The 18,814-nt window shown below is 42.1% G+C and overlaps 1 protein-coding gene and 1 pseudogene across 3 annotated transcripts in view; both read right to left on the bottom strand.

Moving 5' to 3' along the window:
• The window catches only part of MALT1 (MALT1 paracaspase), a 61,152-nt gene that overhangs the window by 41,873 nt on the left and 465 nt on the right, over positions 1-18,814 (bottom strand). For all 3 annotated transcript variants that reach the window (XM_043444004.1, XM_043444006.1, XM_043444005.1), the window contains exon 2: positions 7,032-7,198. In XM_043444004.1, the coding sequence (XP_043299939.1) occupies positions 7,032-7,198 (167 nt within the window). The remainder of the gene's footprint in view (positions 1-7,031; positions 7,199-18,814) is intronic.
• Positions 8,165-18,741, bottom strand: LOC122425362 (annotated as a pseudogene).

Raw genomic sequence — 18,814 nt, 5'->3', positions numbered from 1 at the left:
GTCCCGCCAGCTCCTTGCCCACCACGCTCCAGCCACGCAGGCTTCTTTCCTCCAGAGACAAGCTCTTTCCTGTCTTTTCGCTTCCCGGTTCTCTGCTGGATTTCGCCCCCAACCCCCACTGTCTCATGGCAGACAGTTTTAACCCCCAGGTCCTCAGCACTTCTGGGAAAGGTCTCTACACGGGTGACCCCCACCGCCCTTCCCTATGGCAGCCTGCCAGCTTTGCGGGCTTCAGCGCACTCGTCACCTGAAGTCTCGCTTCTCACTGTCTCACCTACTCAACCAGAGGTTACTGTCTTAGTCACCGGTTCACCTGATGCCTAGAGCAGTGCTTGGCACAGTGCAACAGTGGGTGTTCAACACATATTTGCTGAACAAATGTGTATTTTAATAATAAAAATGACTACAGCAACAATTTTACTGACTGCTTTATATTTGCCCACCATTTTGATTTCTAACCTTCAAAATAACCATGGTAATTAGATCGATGTTACAATAAGGAGAAATGAACTTAAGTCATTTGCATAAAGTCATTCGAGTTACCTTGGGTAAATTATTTAACCTCCCCAGGACTAATTTTTTTCTCACTGTAAAATGGCAGCAACAGGATGCAAACCTATATTTTCCTAGGCTTTAATACTCTTTTAAGCCTTTTGTTATCCCACTGATCTTTCTCCCTCCACCTTTACTGAAGAATAACCAACAAAAACTGCATATATTTAGGGTGTACAACATGACGGTTTAATAGTTATACATTGTGAAATGCTTGCCACAATAAGCTAACTCATCAGCTCACACAGTCATCATTTCCCAGTGATTCTTTTTTTGGGGCCTTGAAGCATGGGAGATCTGGCTTCCCAGGTGGCTCAGTGGTAAAGAATCTGCCTGCCAATTCAGAAGCCACAGGAGACGTAGGTTCCATCCCTGGGTTGGGAAAGTCCCCTGGAGGAGGAAATGGCTACTCACTCCAATATTTTTGCCTGGAAAAGTCCATGGACAGAGGAGCCTGGCAGGCTACAATCCATGGGATCACAAAGAGTTGGACGCAACTGAACGTACAGCATGTGAGATCTTAGTTCCTTGACCAGGGACCAAACCTGCACTCCCTGCACTGGAAAGCAGAGTCTTAACCACTGGACTGGCAGGGAAGTGCCCGTTTTCTGGTGATCCTTAATGTGTCTCCCACGCTAACCCTATCTTCTGCCAGAGTGAGTCTCTCTTACCGGAAGGAGTGTATCTTGCACCATGACAGCGCCTCAAAATTTACCTTGGAGAAGATTCTCTGCTGTTACACAAAGAGACAAGAGAGGAGAAAGAAGGAACTGAAAAGCTTTCTCTCTAGAGGGTCTCAAAGAGAAATGAACGACTTTAGTCAAAGCAGGCCACGTGACCAGGATGTTCCAGAAGCTTCCTTTGTGGGAGACAGGACTAAGTAACTTTTAACAGTAACTTCAAACTCACAGTTTATACACCGGTCCTGTGCCAACAGTTTTAGTTGTCTAGATCTTCAGGAAGCAAGCAAAGACATGTCTTTATTATTTATTGCTTCAAAGACTGAGAACTGAAAGGCAAAGTGTGATTTGAAAACCACCCTGGGTGAGGAGTAAAGAGAGAAGTCACAATACCTCCCGTGTTTCAACCACATATACTTCCTTCCTCCCACGTCATGTGTGCGTGTGTGACCGGGAACCGTGGTCACCTCTAACCACCCTCGCGCAGTGCCCACTGGAAGGTGCTGAGACAAAGCTGGGAGGGGGGATGGCACAGAGCTTGGGAGGGTGTCCGAAGGCACACAAATGAAAGCTCTGTTTTAAAGGGCGATCGCACAGTTTCCTGGCAAACAAGCCTATTTTCAGATAACATCTGCAAAGAAGTCAAAGAAGTTACTTGATTTCCTGTAAGCTGGGGACAACCTGACTGGGTCTGATGGCTCACGAGGATTGTGCTTTCAACACACACACCTGTATAGAACAACTGGTTCAAGACATTTAACAACAAAACCCCCGCTGGAATTGCTACATAGATAAACAAGGGTGATTCTTGACTTGACAGAAGGATTCCTCAAAGGTTCCCTTTGCCTTATTCTCTCTTACAAAGCACTTGAACTGATACAAGGCACAACTTTTCCAGGAATAGATCTATTATGTATATTACAGTGCATCTATTTTCAGAGGCCATGAACCAAAAAAACCGTTTCCGCCATCTTCCATTTAAAACCCTCCCTCCGAGGTTTTATTTTGAGCATTTGTAGGCTATTACTGAAAAGCACCCCCGAGAGTCCCAGAATAAACATCATCCCTCTTCCTTGAACAATTTCCCCTCATTACACAACCAGTGTGTGTCCACGCACTTTCCTCCTACAGGTCAATTTACATTTGTATCTGCTGTGGCTAAACCTGGTCTTCCAGCTCACTCTGCTCCTGCTTCCACATCACCGACTCCCTGAAGCGTCCTGGCCCGGAAACCCACCCTCCCAGCCCTCGTCACCATTCCCCTTCTGTTTCTCGGCTTTCTTAATCTTCCTTCCATTTTTACCTCTTTTTCCTTCTTAACATCCTGCTTTCAGGAATTTCTGTTGTTCACGAAACAAGATGAGTCCCTTTTAAGTAAGATCTAGTATCTGAGTACTTTTTAACTTGTCAAGAAGAGAAAAATTGAAGTCCGTGGGTCATAGAGGAAATTGAGTATGACAATCTGTAGCTAAGCTTTCCAATCTAGAATCTTCCTAGCATTATTGGAGAGGACAGTGAGTTCAGGCCAGGTTCTGATCCTACTTTTGCCAACAACCAACTGTGATTTTGGCCAAATGATAACTTCCGGTAATCTCCTTTTCCACATAACTGTGTGCTCACATTTAAAATTTAAAAGATCATGACAGTCCTGTTCTGGTCCTTCACAGAACTGTGAAGATAAAAACGTGAAGTAGAGCTATCTTGGGAACTGAAGAATAATAGTTAGCCATCTTTGCTCTTATCTTAGAGACAATAAAAGTAATACAAAATAAAATTGACATCAGAAACACAACCATGAGTATGTTACAGGGAATTAAAGAAGAAAAATGAATTGACATCAAAAAGGAGTGGGGAAGAATGGAAACGATGTGAGTGAAACCACGTGACTCTGAAAGCATGGCTGCAAAGTATCCGCGGCAAAGCTCCTTTTATGTAAGAATGAAATAAAATGGCAGCATCACAAAACTGGAGCAGAAAGATGGAGCATCACAAAACTGGACCCTGGGGTCCATCTACTGGAACCCTGCGTGGCGTCTCTTACGGCTCCTGCATTACCAGGAAGGTTCTTTACCACTAGCGCCACCTGGGAAGCCCGTGTAACATGATAATTCTCTCTAAACATCCCCCACCCTCCAGCCCCTGCTTGGTCAAGGCTTGGTCAGAGCATGGCTTCCTTGGCAACCAATCTCGTGATGAGCATGACCCTAGCTGATAGAGCCGATCAGTCTGCACCCAAACAGTTTCTCTTAAAACAGAGCTCTAACTGACGGTGCTTATACCTCTGCACTCAAGACAAAAACATCTCAAATAGCATAGCTAGGTTTATTTGTGTTTGCCAAGGCTACAGATGCCAATAGTGGTTGTTTTGAGACCAGGATCTTTGACCCTTTAATTAAAAAATAAAAAAAATAACGGTCTAAAAAATCATTACAGACTTCTGGTTCAAAACAGTTTCAGTGAATTCATTTAATGCCCCTGCCCTTCTCCAATTTCCCCTGAAATGCCGAGAGGAGTAAAAATAGGAAAACAGTGAGTCAGAGCTGGACAGTGCAAATGGACACCATCCATTCATAAAAATCATAAGCCATTTCTCTAACATAAAGTGCAGATTAGACCAGTCTAAGAAGCAAGCTGGCCAACCCACCCACGTGCGATGGAGAAGCCCAACTGGAAGGAAGGCAGAAGAGGATAAATCACAATCTTCTGCAAAATATATCAGGTATTAGAGCCCAAGGAGCACAAGAACTTGGGGTGCATAACCCTTGTCTTAGACCTCAAATGAGCAACCACAGAAGGCGGCTCCTCATCAAGGCAATTGTTGCAGTGACAGACGGGGGAGCCCTCCCCAGCTACATCTGGGCCACCAGAACAAAGACGTCCGAGAAATCTAGTGCCACAGCCATCTCCTATGGCCATCTGTGGCTGTCCTCCCACAAACAGCTGGAATAGAATGTGGCAAAGTCAGACTAAAATAAACCTGAAGTTTCCCCTTCTCCTTGGGTTTAGGCCTGAGAGGCCTGTTCAGAGGTTTACAGCATCTTGGTCTCTCAAACCAGAGCTCTCCATAAGGACAATCAGAGAAAAGTCATCCGATTTTTTTGTGGAGTAAGAATTAATATCCTCTTATGAGACTGCATTATCAAAAAAAGAGAAAATACTAGAATACTCCCACTTTGTATTTTCACCAAGATGCAGGAATACACTGAAAAGGAAAAACTGGAGATTTATTTATACTTGTTTTACGATTATACTGGATTTGATGAATTACATGCTTGTCTTCCCTACTAGATGATGAATTTTGAACACGCAGGAACTATTGTCTTAGTCATCTTTGAACTCACAGTACCAGGCACAATGCCTGGAATAGCAAAAGCATTAGAATACAGTATTAGATTAAGAAGTATTAGAATACAGTAAGGTTGACTGAACGAGCAAAATCCCACATTAAGCTGATTCCATCAGAGGTCGCATTCTTAATTACAATGGTTTTTATTCTCAATGTCCCTAATTGAAATATTAAAGTTCTTTAATTCTTAAATTTCTATATTCTAACAAATGTAAATACAGTAAATTTTAGATTATTAACATAAGATTCAGGAGGAAAGCTAACTGTAAATTACTGAGTTTTATTAGATCCCCAACTATTTCCTCTTAAATCAATAATGAACATTCAAGTAACAACTGATTTCTAATCTATGGCTAATCCAACATAAAACTTCACAGAAATAGTGCCTCACTGGTAATGCAGAAACTGATTTCTTTTTCCTAGTCTCCCCTCAAATATGAAAAAGCCCCAGGGTATAACTGAAAAAGCCTATAGGCCTAATTTCTGAATGATCTGCACAAGGGAACACTGATGGCAAAGCGCTGATCTTACCACTTGGAGAGAAACACAAAGGGCAGAAACAGATTTTTCCAAAGAAGATGACTGACTTTATTAGGATGGTACTGTATTGGCTGCTGGCTTATCACATCAAAATAGAAAATAGTTAAAACTTTCAGGCATATCTATATACACAAATAAATATGTGACTCCATTTCAGTCCACCCCGTTTCACACATAGAAAACCTGAAAACCTTCAATCTCAGGCCAGCGATCACAACATAATCCATGAGATGAGTGTGCAGCCTCCTAGATATAGATCAACACATCTCTGCAGCTCCTCCAAGTCTGCGAGGTAAAGAATACTTACTCTCATTTTATAGACTGGACAGAGTCATTAAGTGCATCTGTTGAAAAACCTAATGAGATGTTAAAGTTATATTTACTACCCACAGAAGTTTCTTAAGTTTTCAGAGGTCCTGGTATTCTATAAAGCAGAACTTTATAGCCGAGTGCCCTAGGCTGGTAGATTTCAATCACCACAACTCCTGGGTACTTTTGAGACACTGGGGAGATAAACATTAGTAAACGCCACCTGAAGGAGCGGTTTACTGTCTGGTGATGGAGAGCATCTAGATGGGACCTGCGTTAGCGCCAGTTATTCCTACCCAGGCCTCCTCCAAGAAAAGGCCCTGAGAAACACTCATCAAGCGTTTGATACAGTGGGTAACACAAAGGAGGTGTTTACAGGAGGCTGTTTCATCATTTGCACTTGGCCTGGAAAAGCAGGGGATAACCTGAGAGTCCAAGCTTCCTGGCTTACAATCCAGGGTCCATTTGTAGTAGAGTTCTTAGTACCCCATCCTCACCCCCCAGCACCCAGTTTTGTCTGGTGATCCACGAGATTTCTAGAAAGCTGATTAACCCACTCCACTCCTGGTTCTCCGCCAGGTGAGCTGGCACATTTCATCTTGCCGGTGGTGATAGGTGCAGGAATGATGGGCACATAACCAAAATCAGTTAACTTGCTAGAGAATCCCAAGATTTCTGCTGAGACAAGGATAAATGCCAGGAACAGCTAGTAGACACCTTATGACTATGTAGAAAGTCAGTCCTGGGAGGAAGTCAACGACAAGAAGGGAAAGGCAGAGACGAAATCCACCTTCTTGGAAACAGGGCTGCTCCCTGCCTTTCCTGAAGCCCAAACTGGTGCAAGACCATTCTGATGGAACCAACACACTCCCTTTATTACAGCAAGCTGCACTGAGGTTCCTGATGCGTGTGCTTCACAGTACGCCACTGCACCATGTGGCCCTAACTTCCCATGTCCCTGAGGAAGGTCTGCAGTGTGGCTGCTGTCACAGGACCTGGATGACACGGTCCCTCCTGCTGACGTCACGGTAACCGACCAGCTCCACCCACAGCTGTGGAAAGGAAGGGCTGTTTCCTATTCAGCACATCTGACCTTGGAAGTGAGCAATTTCACTCAATATTGGTATATCGGGGCGGGGGGGGGGGCGGAATGGCAAAAAACTTCAACAATAAACACCTGTCATACTTTATCTCGTTCACCTACATACACATAAATAAATACACGTGTATCTGCTTTCTTGGCTGCACTATTTCAACATAAGTTATAGAAACCTTACCCCTCAATGCACCTCCTTGGAATAAAGACATTCTTCTACAGAATGACAACAACATCATCACATAATAGTTCTCTAACACCTAACATGTATGTTATATTCAAGTTGTTCCAACTATCCTCAAAATGTCTTCTATAGTTTTTTTTTGAAAAACAATCCAACCTAAGTTTACATATTGCATTTGTTTTTTGTGCATTCTTTAGTCTCAACCCAGGGGGACATATGAGGCTCCATACGTGTACATGTTCCAAAAATACTTAACACAATTCATCTGGCCAAAGGAGGCGGCCTTCTTGGCCTCTGGAGAACGTGCTCACGGCGAAGGCCTACCTGGGGGGCTGAGGAGCTGAAGGACCTCGGTGTGCTCCATGGCCTGCAGAAAGTCACTCAGCTCCACGACCGTGCAGCCCTTCTCAGCCAGCAGCTTCAGCAAACACAGGCTGGGGCTGCCTTCGGGCTCCAGGACCTTGAGAGAGCACTGCTCCAAGTCGAGACAACTGCCAACGACAGATTTAAGTCAGGTCAGCACCTTTACTTCAGTGCGATCTGCCTACTGTATATTTGGCCCCATCGTGGGTGTTGCAGGGAATAAACAGCAAGTTGTCAAGTGGTGGAAATGGTTTACAGGACAAATGACTACTGTCCCTTTTGACACAGTCTCCTGATGCTGCTCACCTTGTATAGCAGAAGTTGGCAAACTTTTCCTGTAACATGCCAGAGTGTTGATATTCTAGGCTTTATATGGGCCTCAGGGTCTTTGCTGTACCTTCTTGTTTTTGTTTTTGTAATATTTTAAATATAAAAAAATGTTCCTGGCTCATGAGCTGTACAGAAACAGACAGGGCTCTGAGTACGGCCCATAGGCTGTTGGCGGCAGACCCTTGCTCTATTTGACATATTTTGCCTTAAAGCCATGAGCTTTTCTTTCATAAGCAAGTCTTCTTTTTGTTGTTGTTTGGTTGCTAAGTCTCTTCTGACTCTTTTTGACCCCATGGACTGTATCCCGCCAGGCTTTGTCCATGGGATTTCCCAGGCAGGAATACTGGAGTGGGCTGCCATGTCTTCTTTACTCAACTGAATAAAAGTACTACTTGCAAACAGAAACCCTATCATACATTGGATTGGCCAAAAAGTTCGTTTGGGTTTTTCTATACCCTTTCTTTTGGTGGGGGGTGGGGGGTGGTAGACATAATTCCCTTATAATTAATACTTGGAGTTTGACATCATGTACAATTACACCAACATTCGTCAAGGCTGAATATCACAGGTAAAAGAGAGTAGTATGACCATAAGATATCTCTTCGTAGTTCCCAGTTTTATCTTTCAGCTATAAAGGTCAGTTACCAGAGTCAATTGACTTGTTCTTAACAAGTAAATTTTTATGTCCACTCAATCAAAGAGTCTCTTACATCTTTCTGGGCCTATTCATTTGCAGACAGGAGTAGAAGCTGTAACCAAGTTCTTCATACCATGCATTCATATGTGATGTTCACTCTTTGTATGCTGCCCAACTTCTTTAAGATAAAAGGAGTGATTTACAGCGGGGCCACACAGATGAGGAAGTTCTATATGGAGATCGCCGTCCTCGAGCATCTTCCGTTTCACCTCCTTGGGGTCCAATTTCCGTGCAAGGCCCTCAACCTGGAACACCTTATCTGTGCCTCACGGCTTCCAGCAGCTGCCCTCTCTTGTAACATCTTACGGAAAAATCCGAACAAACTTTTTGGCCAACCCAATATGTGTCTTAATTCCTCAATACCAAAAATTTTGTCTGGCTCATATTAATCATTTATAACTGAAAGACTATCGAGTGAATTTTAATCATAATTGAAATGCCTGGGACCCAGGATGGAAGGGGTCAAACATAAACATGGTACTGCAGCTATGGCAGAGACAAAGTGAGCAAGCTTTCATCTGGCTTAAAATATTCTTAATCAACATTCATTTTGACCAGTTTTAGTAAAAGGCTGCCATAGCATTTATACAATATAATGGTCACCCAAGATTTATAATTCTGTGATAAGGTTGGTTATTTCATAAAGAAAAACACGCATCCAACCAAAATAACTTCAGCACTAATATTCTACCTCACAGGACTGTTAGAATTGATTTAGGCAATCCATGTAAAAAGTACTTAGCACAGTATGTGCCACATAAACAGTGCTCAATTGAATCGATCAGTTTTTCTCTGTGAGTTTCATTTGCTTCCTCTTTAAAGAAGGGCCCCTGACTAGAAGATCTCTAAATTCCTTTGCAGTTCAAAAACTCTGTAATTCTGGAATTATAAAGTTCAGATTCTGGTTATTTGACTCTTCCTTTACATTTTAATCTCAAAATAGACAGGTGACATCCTCGACCCCTCAGTGAAACTGGGAGGCAAGCGGCAGGGGCAGCTGATATTTCTACAGAGACTGTGAGGTCTAACCTGCCGGGTCTTCTGAATCCCACCTCAAGATTTACTGGCCAGAGAACTGCAGGTGGTTTTAAAGTCTAAGATTGCTCATTTGAAAATGATGTTCACTGTAACTCAGAGTGTGACTATGGTCATTGAATCATGGTGTCTGGCACATGGTCAGTGGCCCATAATTTTTTTCTTGATTACTTTCCTTTTGGGTTAGACTGACATAATATGTAGCTTGTAACTAAAAGATTAAAATGTAATAAATGACTTGCAAAACAGTAAAAAAAAAAAAAAAGGACTCAATAAAATTTAGCTCTTATTATAATTAAAAAAATGGGAATATTAAAAGAATACTAAGGTTAATTTCTCAGTTATGCTTATTTATAAAACTGTTTTAGCTTTTCCTTAAAAATTTCTTTGAGTAGCTACTGTTTCGGTAACTTGGTGGTATCCTCTAAAGTTTACTATCACTAATATTCTAGCTAAAAATTTGTATATTTAATACTCTATCCTTGTTAAGCTATTTCACATCCTAAAAGATGATGCTGTGAAAATGCTGCACTCAATATGCCAGCAAATTTGGAAAACTCAGCAGTGGCCACAGGACAGAAAAAGGTCAGTTTTCATAACAATCCCAAAGAAAGGCAATGCCAAAGAATGTTCAAACTACCGCACAATTGTACTCATCTCACACACTAGCAAATAACGCTCAAAATTCTCCAAGTCAGGCTTCAACAGTACGTTAACTGTGAACTTCCAGGTGTTCAAGCTGGATTTTGAAAAGGCAGAGGAATCAGAGATCAAATTGCCAACATCTGTTGGATCAAAGAAAGAGCAAGAGAACTCCAGAAAAACATCTACTTCTGCTTTATTGACTATGCCAAAGCCTTCGACTGTGTGGATCACAACAAACTGTGGAAAATTCTTGAAGAGGTGGGAATACCAGACCACCTTACCTGCCTCCTGAGAAACCTGCATGCAGGTCATAGTTAGAATTGGACATGGAACAACAGACTGATTCCAAATCAGGAAAGGAGTACGTCAAGGCTGTATATTGTCACCCTGCTTATTTAACTTATATGGAGAGTACCTCATGCGAAATGCCGGGAGGAAGAAGCACAAGCTGGAATCAAGATTGCCGGGAGAAATATCAATAACTTCAGATACGCAGATGACACCACCCTTCTGGCAGAAAGCAAAGAAGAACTAAAGAGCCTCTTGATGAAAGTGAAAGAGGAGAGTGAAAAAGTTGGCATAAAACTCAACATTCAGAAAACTAAGATCATGGCATCCGGTCCCATCACTTCATGGCAAATAGATGCGGAAACAATGGAAACAGTGACAGACTTTATTTTCTTGGGCTCCAAAATCACTGCAGGTGGTGACTGCAGCCATGAAATTAAGCAACGCTTGTTCCTTGAAAGAAAAGCTATGACCAACCTAGACAGCATATTAAAAAGCCAAATAATAGAACATTACTTTGCCAACAAAGGTCTGTCTAGTCATAGCTATGGTTTTTCCAGTAGTCATGTATGGATGTGAGAGTTGGACCATAAAGAGAACTGAGTGCTGAGGAATTGATGCTTTTGAACTGTGGTGTTGGAGAAGACTCTTGAGAGTCCCTTGGACTGCAAAGAGATCAAACCAGTCAATCCTAAAGGAGATCAGTCCTAGGTGTTCATTGGAAGGACTTATGCTGAAGCTGAAGTTCCAAGAGTTTGGCCACCTGATGGGAAGAACTGACTCACTGGAAAAGACCCTGATGCTGGGAAAGATTGAAGGCAGAAAAGGAGAAGGGGACGACAGAGGATGAAATGGTTGGATGGCATCACCGACTAGATGGACATGAGTTTGAGCAAGCTCTGGGAGTTGGTGATGGACAGGAAGGCCTGGCATGCAGCAATGCATAGGGTCGCAAAGAGTTGGACACGACTGAGTAACTGAAGTAAACTAAAAACTAATCCTTGTTAAAATGTCAACAACAATGTTCCAGGTCAACTGTTCCCAGTTTGAGGCACAACCTGAAGTCCAAGGTGAAATCATAAAAGTAAGGACAATAAGACCATCTTTTACTCTAAGATTGTCTTTCCTATTTTTAAGTGTCAAAGTGTCCTTTCTTTTAAGAAATAATGGTAATTGTGATGATTACAAAAACAAAAGCTGAAGATGCCTGTCGATCCTCTATTTTGTAAAATGCTTCTGTACTAGTCCAGGTAATGCCTGAGTCAAGGAACCAGTATTGGATTCAATGTTAAGTATTACCAATTTTTCAAATAATTATAATATGAAATTTACAAAAACATGGATGCTCTATGTTTAACACTTTATGATTCATAAAGGTTATCAAGATCTGATATATGAAATTAAGATGTCATCTTGTCAAATGCAGCCAAATGATGCTTTAATTAATCTTTATATTGATATGGAGAGAATTAAAAACCATTTTACTCCCCCCTCCAAACGAAGAAAAATCACATTGAAGCAGACGACAACTTCTCTTTCAATACAATAGGCACTGGAGAAAAACAAGGTGCTGTATCTCCTTTCCTTTTACTGATTTTTCCACACGGGCACCGGCTATCAGCTAAGATGATGTCTATATATACGCAATATTTCTTTCCTTCCTTTTTTTAGTTACATTCCTGTAAGGCTGAGCTTTGAAGTGGTTTCTACCAGCCCTAATTTAAAATTTCTGATTTAATTAAAAACACTGTTTTCTTACTGAAACAAATAGACTTTGCTTAAAAAAAAAATTCTGTATTTTTTTCAGATAATTATAGATATTTTTATTTGGTACTATCAACCCACCAAGTTGTAATTTCTTTAAGGTTAGTTGCAATGTGGAATTGGAAACCTCTGAACTTTTTTTTTCAGTGAACTTTTTATATTCTGCTTAATGCAGACACATTTGGTTTACCCTGTTCTTTGTTTTTTTTTTTAAATAAAACTATATTTTACTTTTAAAAATATGTAATCAAATAGAACATATTCTACACCATTCAGGGTACAAATCTTGGTACTGCTTTCACAGTCATGTGCTTCTCTTCTTGGTACATTAACACTTGAGAATCCTTATTCATTAATTCAATAACTATTTATTAATCACCTAAAATAGGCCATTTTTGCCAAGGATTGAGACTACAACAGCAAACAAAATCCCTCCCAGATTTTTCTAGAGAAGAGGGACAGAGGTCTGAGTGTTCATCCGTCCCGTGGTCCTAAGTACTTTAGAGAAAAACAAAGCAAAGCAGCGGGACAGGTAATGGAGGACAGCGGATGGAGGAGATGATTTTAAACAGTGTGATCAGAAGAGACTTCACTGAGAAGGTGACCTTTTAAAAAAATGTAATCAATGTTATTTGTTTTTAAAATTTTCAGTGGTATATAGTTGATTTCAATGCTACCCTAGTTTCAGATGTAAAGTGATTCAATTATATGTAATTATACAAATATATATATATATTCCTTTCTACATTCTCCTCCATTATTGGTTATTATAAGAGACCGAGTATAGTTCCCTGTGCTATACAGTAGGTCCTTGTTGATCATCTATTTTATATATAGTAGTGTGTACATTTTAATCCCAAACTCCAAACTTACTCCTCTTCTCCTTTCCCTTTTGGTAACCATAAGTAAGTCTTTTTTCCCTGTCTGTGAGTCTATTTCTGTTTTGTAAATAAGTTCATTTGAATAATTTTAAATTAAAAACTTTTTCTTATCACTTTAAAACTTTTCATTTTATATTGGGGTACGATCTTTTCATTTTTTGTTGTGGTTTTTTTGGGCATGCATGTGGCCATGTGGAATCTCAGTTCCCTGACGGGATTTAACCTGTGCCCCTTGCTTGAGAAGCATGGAGTCTTAACCACTGGATCACCAGTGGCATATAGTTCATTAACGATGCTGTGTTAGTTTCAGAGTTACAGCAAAGTGATTCAATTATATATAAATATACAAATATATATTTCTTTTTTCTACATTCTCCTCCAATATAGGTTAATAGAAGATATTGAATACAGTTCCCTGTGCTATATAATAACTCCTTGTAGATTATCTATTTTCTGTATGATAGTATATATTTAAATCCCCAAATCCTAATTTATCCTTCCCTCCTTTTTCTTTGGTAACTGTAAGTTTATTTTCTTTTTCTGTGGGTCTACTTCTGTTTTTATAAATAAGTTCATGTGTATTACACTTTTTTAGATTCCACATATAAGTGATATCATATGCTATTTGGCATTCTCTGTGAGAAGGTGAGTTTTAATCAAACACTTGAAGAGATAAAGGCAAACATCTCAGGCTGAGCAAACATCAAGTCCAAAGGCCCCACAGTCTTCAAGGAAGGGCAAGAAAGCACGTGTGACTAGAACAGAGCCACAGAGGAAGATGTTTTTGAGTTGGCCAAAAAAATTATTGGGGTTTTTCAGTAACATCTGCCAGGAAAACGCGAACGAACTTTTTGGCCAATTCAAGAGCTAACTGGGAGTTAAATGGTGTTTTTACTGAGACAGAGAAGCCACTGGAAGAGCTCTAAAGGAAGGGAGGATGAGACCTGATTTAATGTTTTCAAAGAAGGATTCTTAGTGCTCTGAAGAGAGCTGACTGGGGTGGGGAGCAAAGAAGGAGGCGGAGAAGTTAGATGGCTGCTGGAACAGCGCAGATGAGAGGTTAACAGTGGCCTGGCCCAGCCTGGTCACAGAGAACCTTGGGTTCTAGACATACACTGGAGGGCTGGCAGAAGGCATGTCCTGACTCAGTGGATGAGGTAGGTAGAAGTGGAGTCAGGAATGACTCTGCAGTTTTGGCCTGAGCACCTGGATGGATGTAGCTGCCTTTCACTGAGAGACAGAAGAGAAAGGTTCATGGCGGAGGGCCTGCTGAGTTTTGGATGTGCTGCATTTAAGATGTCTGTCAGTCATTCAAGAGGAGATGTACACTTACACTACACTGGGATCTACACTGAGAGATCAACACTGGAAGTTCAAGGCAAAGCTATGGGTTTAAGGTATTAATTGAGAGCAGTGAACCTAAATATATATGCAGAGCCATGAGACTTAAGGATAACACCAAGATAGGTAGGGACTAGATGAAGAAGTTCGGATAAAGAGATACAATGCCTAACTCCTCAGGCATTCCAAAACCCAGAGATCAAGAGGCAGAGACTGAAGAGATAGGCAGGAAACCTTTCATAAAGTGCTCGGGGGCAGGATTTTGTAGCTGAAGGAGCACCTTCCATACTTATGGCAAATAAGTGGTGGCTGACTGCCTTCCCTGGTCCACGTTCCACAGCCCCATTTCTAAGCTCCCTCCTTCTTGGAGTTTACTTGGCATTAGAGCCTCCTGAGAGCTCTGCCATTTGGAGGCTAGGTGTTCCATGTCTCCCACAGGATTCACTAGCCTGGGCAAGATGCTCAGGACCTCTGTTTATCTACACTGACAGCACAGGGTGTTCAATACTAGGTGAGTGTAGTGAGAGACGGAGTATTTCCCGCCCTGTCAGTGAACGAAGGAGGTCACAGTCATCAGCCACTGCAGCCACCAAGGAGGGTGTGCTGGTGAGCCCTGAGGGAACTCAGGGAAGAAAGACTACCTGCCATCTAGCGGCCACCAGACTGCAGCCACTCCCTTGGCAGGCCCTGAGGAAGGGGAGCTCCCGGTGAGGAAAACACAGGACACTGGGCCCAGGCAGCTGAGGCGTGTACCAAAGCAATCATTTCCCTGAACCCAGACTCCTGCATCTTCCCATACATCTTGCTGTTGCTGTTTAGTCACCAAGTCACGTCTGGCTCTTCGAGATCCCATGGACTACAGTCTGCCAGGCTCCTCTGTCCATGGGATTTCCCTGGCAAGAATACTAGAGTGGATTGCCGTTTCCTCATCTAGAGGATCTTCCTGACCCAGGGATCAAACCTGTGTCTCCTGCATTGGCAGGCAGATTCTTTACTGCTGAGCCACCAGGGAAGCCTTCCAATAGATAGGAAAGCGCTAAATTCCGTAACTTGGGACATCTGGTTGTCTTTAATTTACAATAATCTTTTCATGTTCAGACTGCCTGCTTTTTGTTGCAAAACTTCTATATAAGCTGGCTCCTTTCCTCATCTCCTGGGAGCAGTTTCTCAGAGTTATCTGAAATGCTGTCTCCTGGATTAAGTTCCTCATCTTGCCCCCAAATAAAACATAACTCACAACTCTCATGTTGTGCATTTCTGAAAAGTCAACACTGGACTGGAACTAGGTCTGGGCTTACATTTAGGGCACGCCCAAATATACATGATTTTGGGAAACTGAACTATATGCAAGGATTCACCCTGAATCACTAACAACCATCTGGGAACATTCTTCATTGAGAATGTTGAGAAAGAACTCCTGTGGCTTATTTACTAAGTTCTTTTCTGGTCTGAGGCAAGTTGTACAGAGGAAAAAAGGTGAAAAGAAACAGAATAGGCAACCTTTTGGGGTTCTATGTCTGTGAAGCAGCGACTCTTGAGGAAAGCACTGCATACCCTCGTGGGAACTGCTATCCATTTGGACTAGACTCACTGTCATTTCTGGGTTTGACACTTGAGAGAAATGCCTGTAGGACTTTTTACTATTAAAATTATAGATGCTCTTTTTCCATCAGTATGAGAATAACTTTAAAATGCTAAACAACAACAAGGAAAATAACTGTTTTAGTTTTAAAAAGAAAAAGCATCATTCCCCAACAGAAAAGCTGTCATTCCCCAGCTTCCCAAGTTCTCAGGAGTAACCTTTTGTTAAGTCAGTTTAATTCTTTTGATCTCAATAGATATCTGAGCTTAATGTTCTCCAGTTCTCCAACCTTCAGGGTAGCCTCCACTTTCCCCAGCACAACTAACCTACTCTGAGCTAACCTTCACCATCCTGGAATCCTGGTCCATCTGTCTCCAGCAGACTTCCCGCTGTGACATCCCGAGCATCCACAAATGCACGCCCTTTGCTGCTGGTCTCCTCTGGCTGGGCAGCTGTCCTCTCTCTACACTCCCTTCACCAGAGAAGTGGCCTCCGAATTTTCCATCAGTTCTTCAAACAAAGTGAATACCATCATGTAACCTGTAACAAAATTTAACTGAAGGCCTGGGCTGCCCAGGTGGCACTAGCAGTAAAGAATCCACCTGCCAATGCAGGAGATGTAAGAGATGAGGGTTTGATTCCTGGGTCAGGAAGATCTCCTGGAGGAGGGCATGGCAACCCACTCCAGTATTCTTGCATGGAAAACCCCATGGACAGAGGAGCCTGGAGGGCTACAGTCCAGAGGCTCAAAAAGAGTAGGACATGACTGAATCGACTTAGCACCAAGTAGGCAACTGAAGGCTTGGGGACGAAAACTGAACACCTGATGTCAGGTAAGCACTACTATTTGATTCGATCTGTTGTTTCATCAGGGGCAGGGCCTTACTGAGGTTCTTCTCTGTCCTTCGTAGCCAAATAGGAGTGCTCACTTCGGAGAACCCTCTTTATGAAAGGCTAGAGGCTTCCCTAACTAGAGTAGTAGTTAATTTCACAAATTAACCAATCACAGATTTGGTAATCTGACCCAAGCCAGCTCCCCCTGCCCCATACCCACAAACAAAAACAACTTTTTATCTTAAGTCTAGAAATTCAGAAACCCAGAGACCTAGGATAACTGTATGTATGTATTTTGGATTTTTTGGAACAGCCAAAAGCACAGTGTTTTTCCCAGAACAGGGGGAAAAAAAAATAGCATGCCATCTATCTGCTCCACTTTGCAAATTTACCACTTTTTGATTCCATCCTCACATCATTACTCCCTCTAAACAGCCAAATATTCCCAAAGCATCATTATTCATGTTTAACCCCCAACTCTTTGAAAAGCAAGGTTGTTGTGAGGGTTAAACACATAGTATGATGTCGGTATACATACTAAGTACTTAATAAAAGATAAAAACCTGCTGTTATTATCACCTGCAACATAGCATTTAGCATGTTATTTGTAAATGTCTCAGAATAACAATCTATCACTGCATAAGCCCTTATGAAAGTGAAAGAGAAAGTCGCTCAGCTGTGTCTGACTCCTTGTGACCCCATGGACTATAAAGTCCACGGAATTCTCCAGGCTAGAATACAGGAGTGGGTAGCCATTCCCTTCTAGAGGGGATCTTCCCAACCCAGGGATCGAAGCCAGGTCACCTGCATTGCAGGCAGATTCTTTACCAGCTGAGCCACAAGGGAAGCCCAAGAATACTGGAGTGGGTAGCGTATCCCTTCTCTAGGGGATCTTCCTGACCCAGGAATTGAACCAGGGTCACCTGCATTGCAGGCAGATTCTTTACCAGCTCAGCTACCAGGGAAGCCCAAGCCCTTATGAGTAGGAGCTAAATGTTTGACATCTTTTTTATCTTCTGAAACTTTCTGCCAAAATTGGGCACTTAAAAAATGTAATTTTGCATGAGTGGTTCCTCTCTCAATTCAGATTTATAGTGTCTAAGAGAGGTTCTACGTGTAACACATAGGATCTTACCTCATGGTTCCTGTTCTCGAGGAGTTTATAAAGACATGTACAAATAATTACAGTACAAGACAAAGTTTAGTCATGAGAAAAGTTAAAAAACTGCTAAGGGATTCAAGGCAGACCCAGGTCATAACAGTGATCTTCCCAAGTGTGCTTTGGGAAACCCTACTGCAATTCCTAACACCCTGTTCACAGGATCCCCAAGGTCAAAATTTTTCAAAATACTACTGAGATGTTATTTCTTTCTCACTCATTCTCTCAGAAGTGCACATTGGCGTGTCCAGTGTTCCCTGACCTGTGACAGACTGTATGTAGAAGCTCATAAAAGATGCTGGTTCTAAAAAAAAAATTAAAAAAAGATGCTGGTTGTTTGGGATTAAGATAAGACATTCAAGAGGTTTTTCAAAATGCTAAACAGTGCCATTTTTCCTAACATTTTTCGTCTTGGAAAAGTTTGTTTTTCCATAAAAATATGTCATTTCTGTTAACATGCAATGAATTCTTCTTTTTAAATATTAAAAAAATTCTGAACTTTAATTTATAAATTTAAATTAGAAATATGGTAAATAAATATCAATCTATGTTTGTATGCATGTAACATACAGAACCCACACTAAAAACTCTTTTGGGTCTTCAATAATTCTTAAGCGTGTAAAGGAGTCTTGAGAGCCTGAGGTTCAGTTCCAAGAAAACGGTCTTATACTTGAGCGTTCACGGCGAAATCAAACGGGTTTGCTGGAGGAAGACGGCGAGTTTAGTTTCAGTCTTTCCTACCATCCTTCTTCTCTCGACCTTAAAGCCTCACGAATTCCTGCATCTCAAACCCTTCACCTTTGCCATCTCTCTACCCGCACGAAGCCTACCTAACTTTCCTCGGGTCTTCATCTAGGTCTGTGCATTTGAAGTTGTCTGGAATGACAGCCCTAAACTAATGGTCCCCGGACACCTTTCCTGGTATTCTTGGTTAACCCCGATGTCTTTCAGCTCAAGAGGACGAGAGTAGGAAAAGGGTGTGGAGGACCGGAGTCCAACCTAGAACCTCTGTGGGTCCAGGTTCTCCGCCTGGAAGGCAACTCAAGTTCCCTCACCCCTTCCAACCGGCGGTGCCTGCACCACTCGCCCGGCCCCGAGGCTTCCCAGCCCCCCATCGCCGCGTCCGCCCCAACCCGCGGCGCCCCCCGCCCCAGCCCGCCCCACGTGACCCCGCCACCCCCCGGGGTC

The sequence above is a fragment of the Cervus canadensis genome, chromosome 23 (genome assembly GCF_019320065.1).
Source record: "Cervus canadensis isolate Bull #8, Minnesota chromosome 23, ASM1932006v1, whole genome shotgun sequence".
NCBI classification, from domain to species: domain Eukaryota; kingdom Metazoa; phylum Chordata; class Mammalia; order Artiodactyla; family Cervidae; genus Cervus; species Cervus canadensis.
The sequence above is the reverse complement of the archived record's forward strand: the minus strand, read 5'-3'. Positions and strand labels throughout refer to the sequence as shown.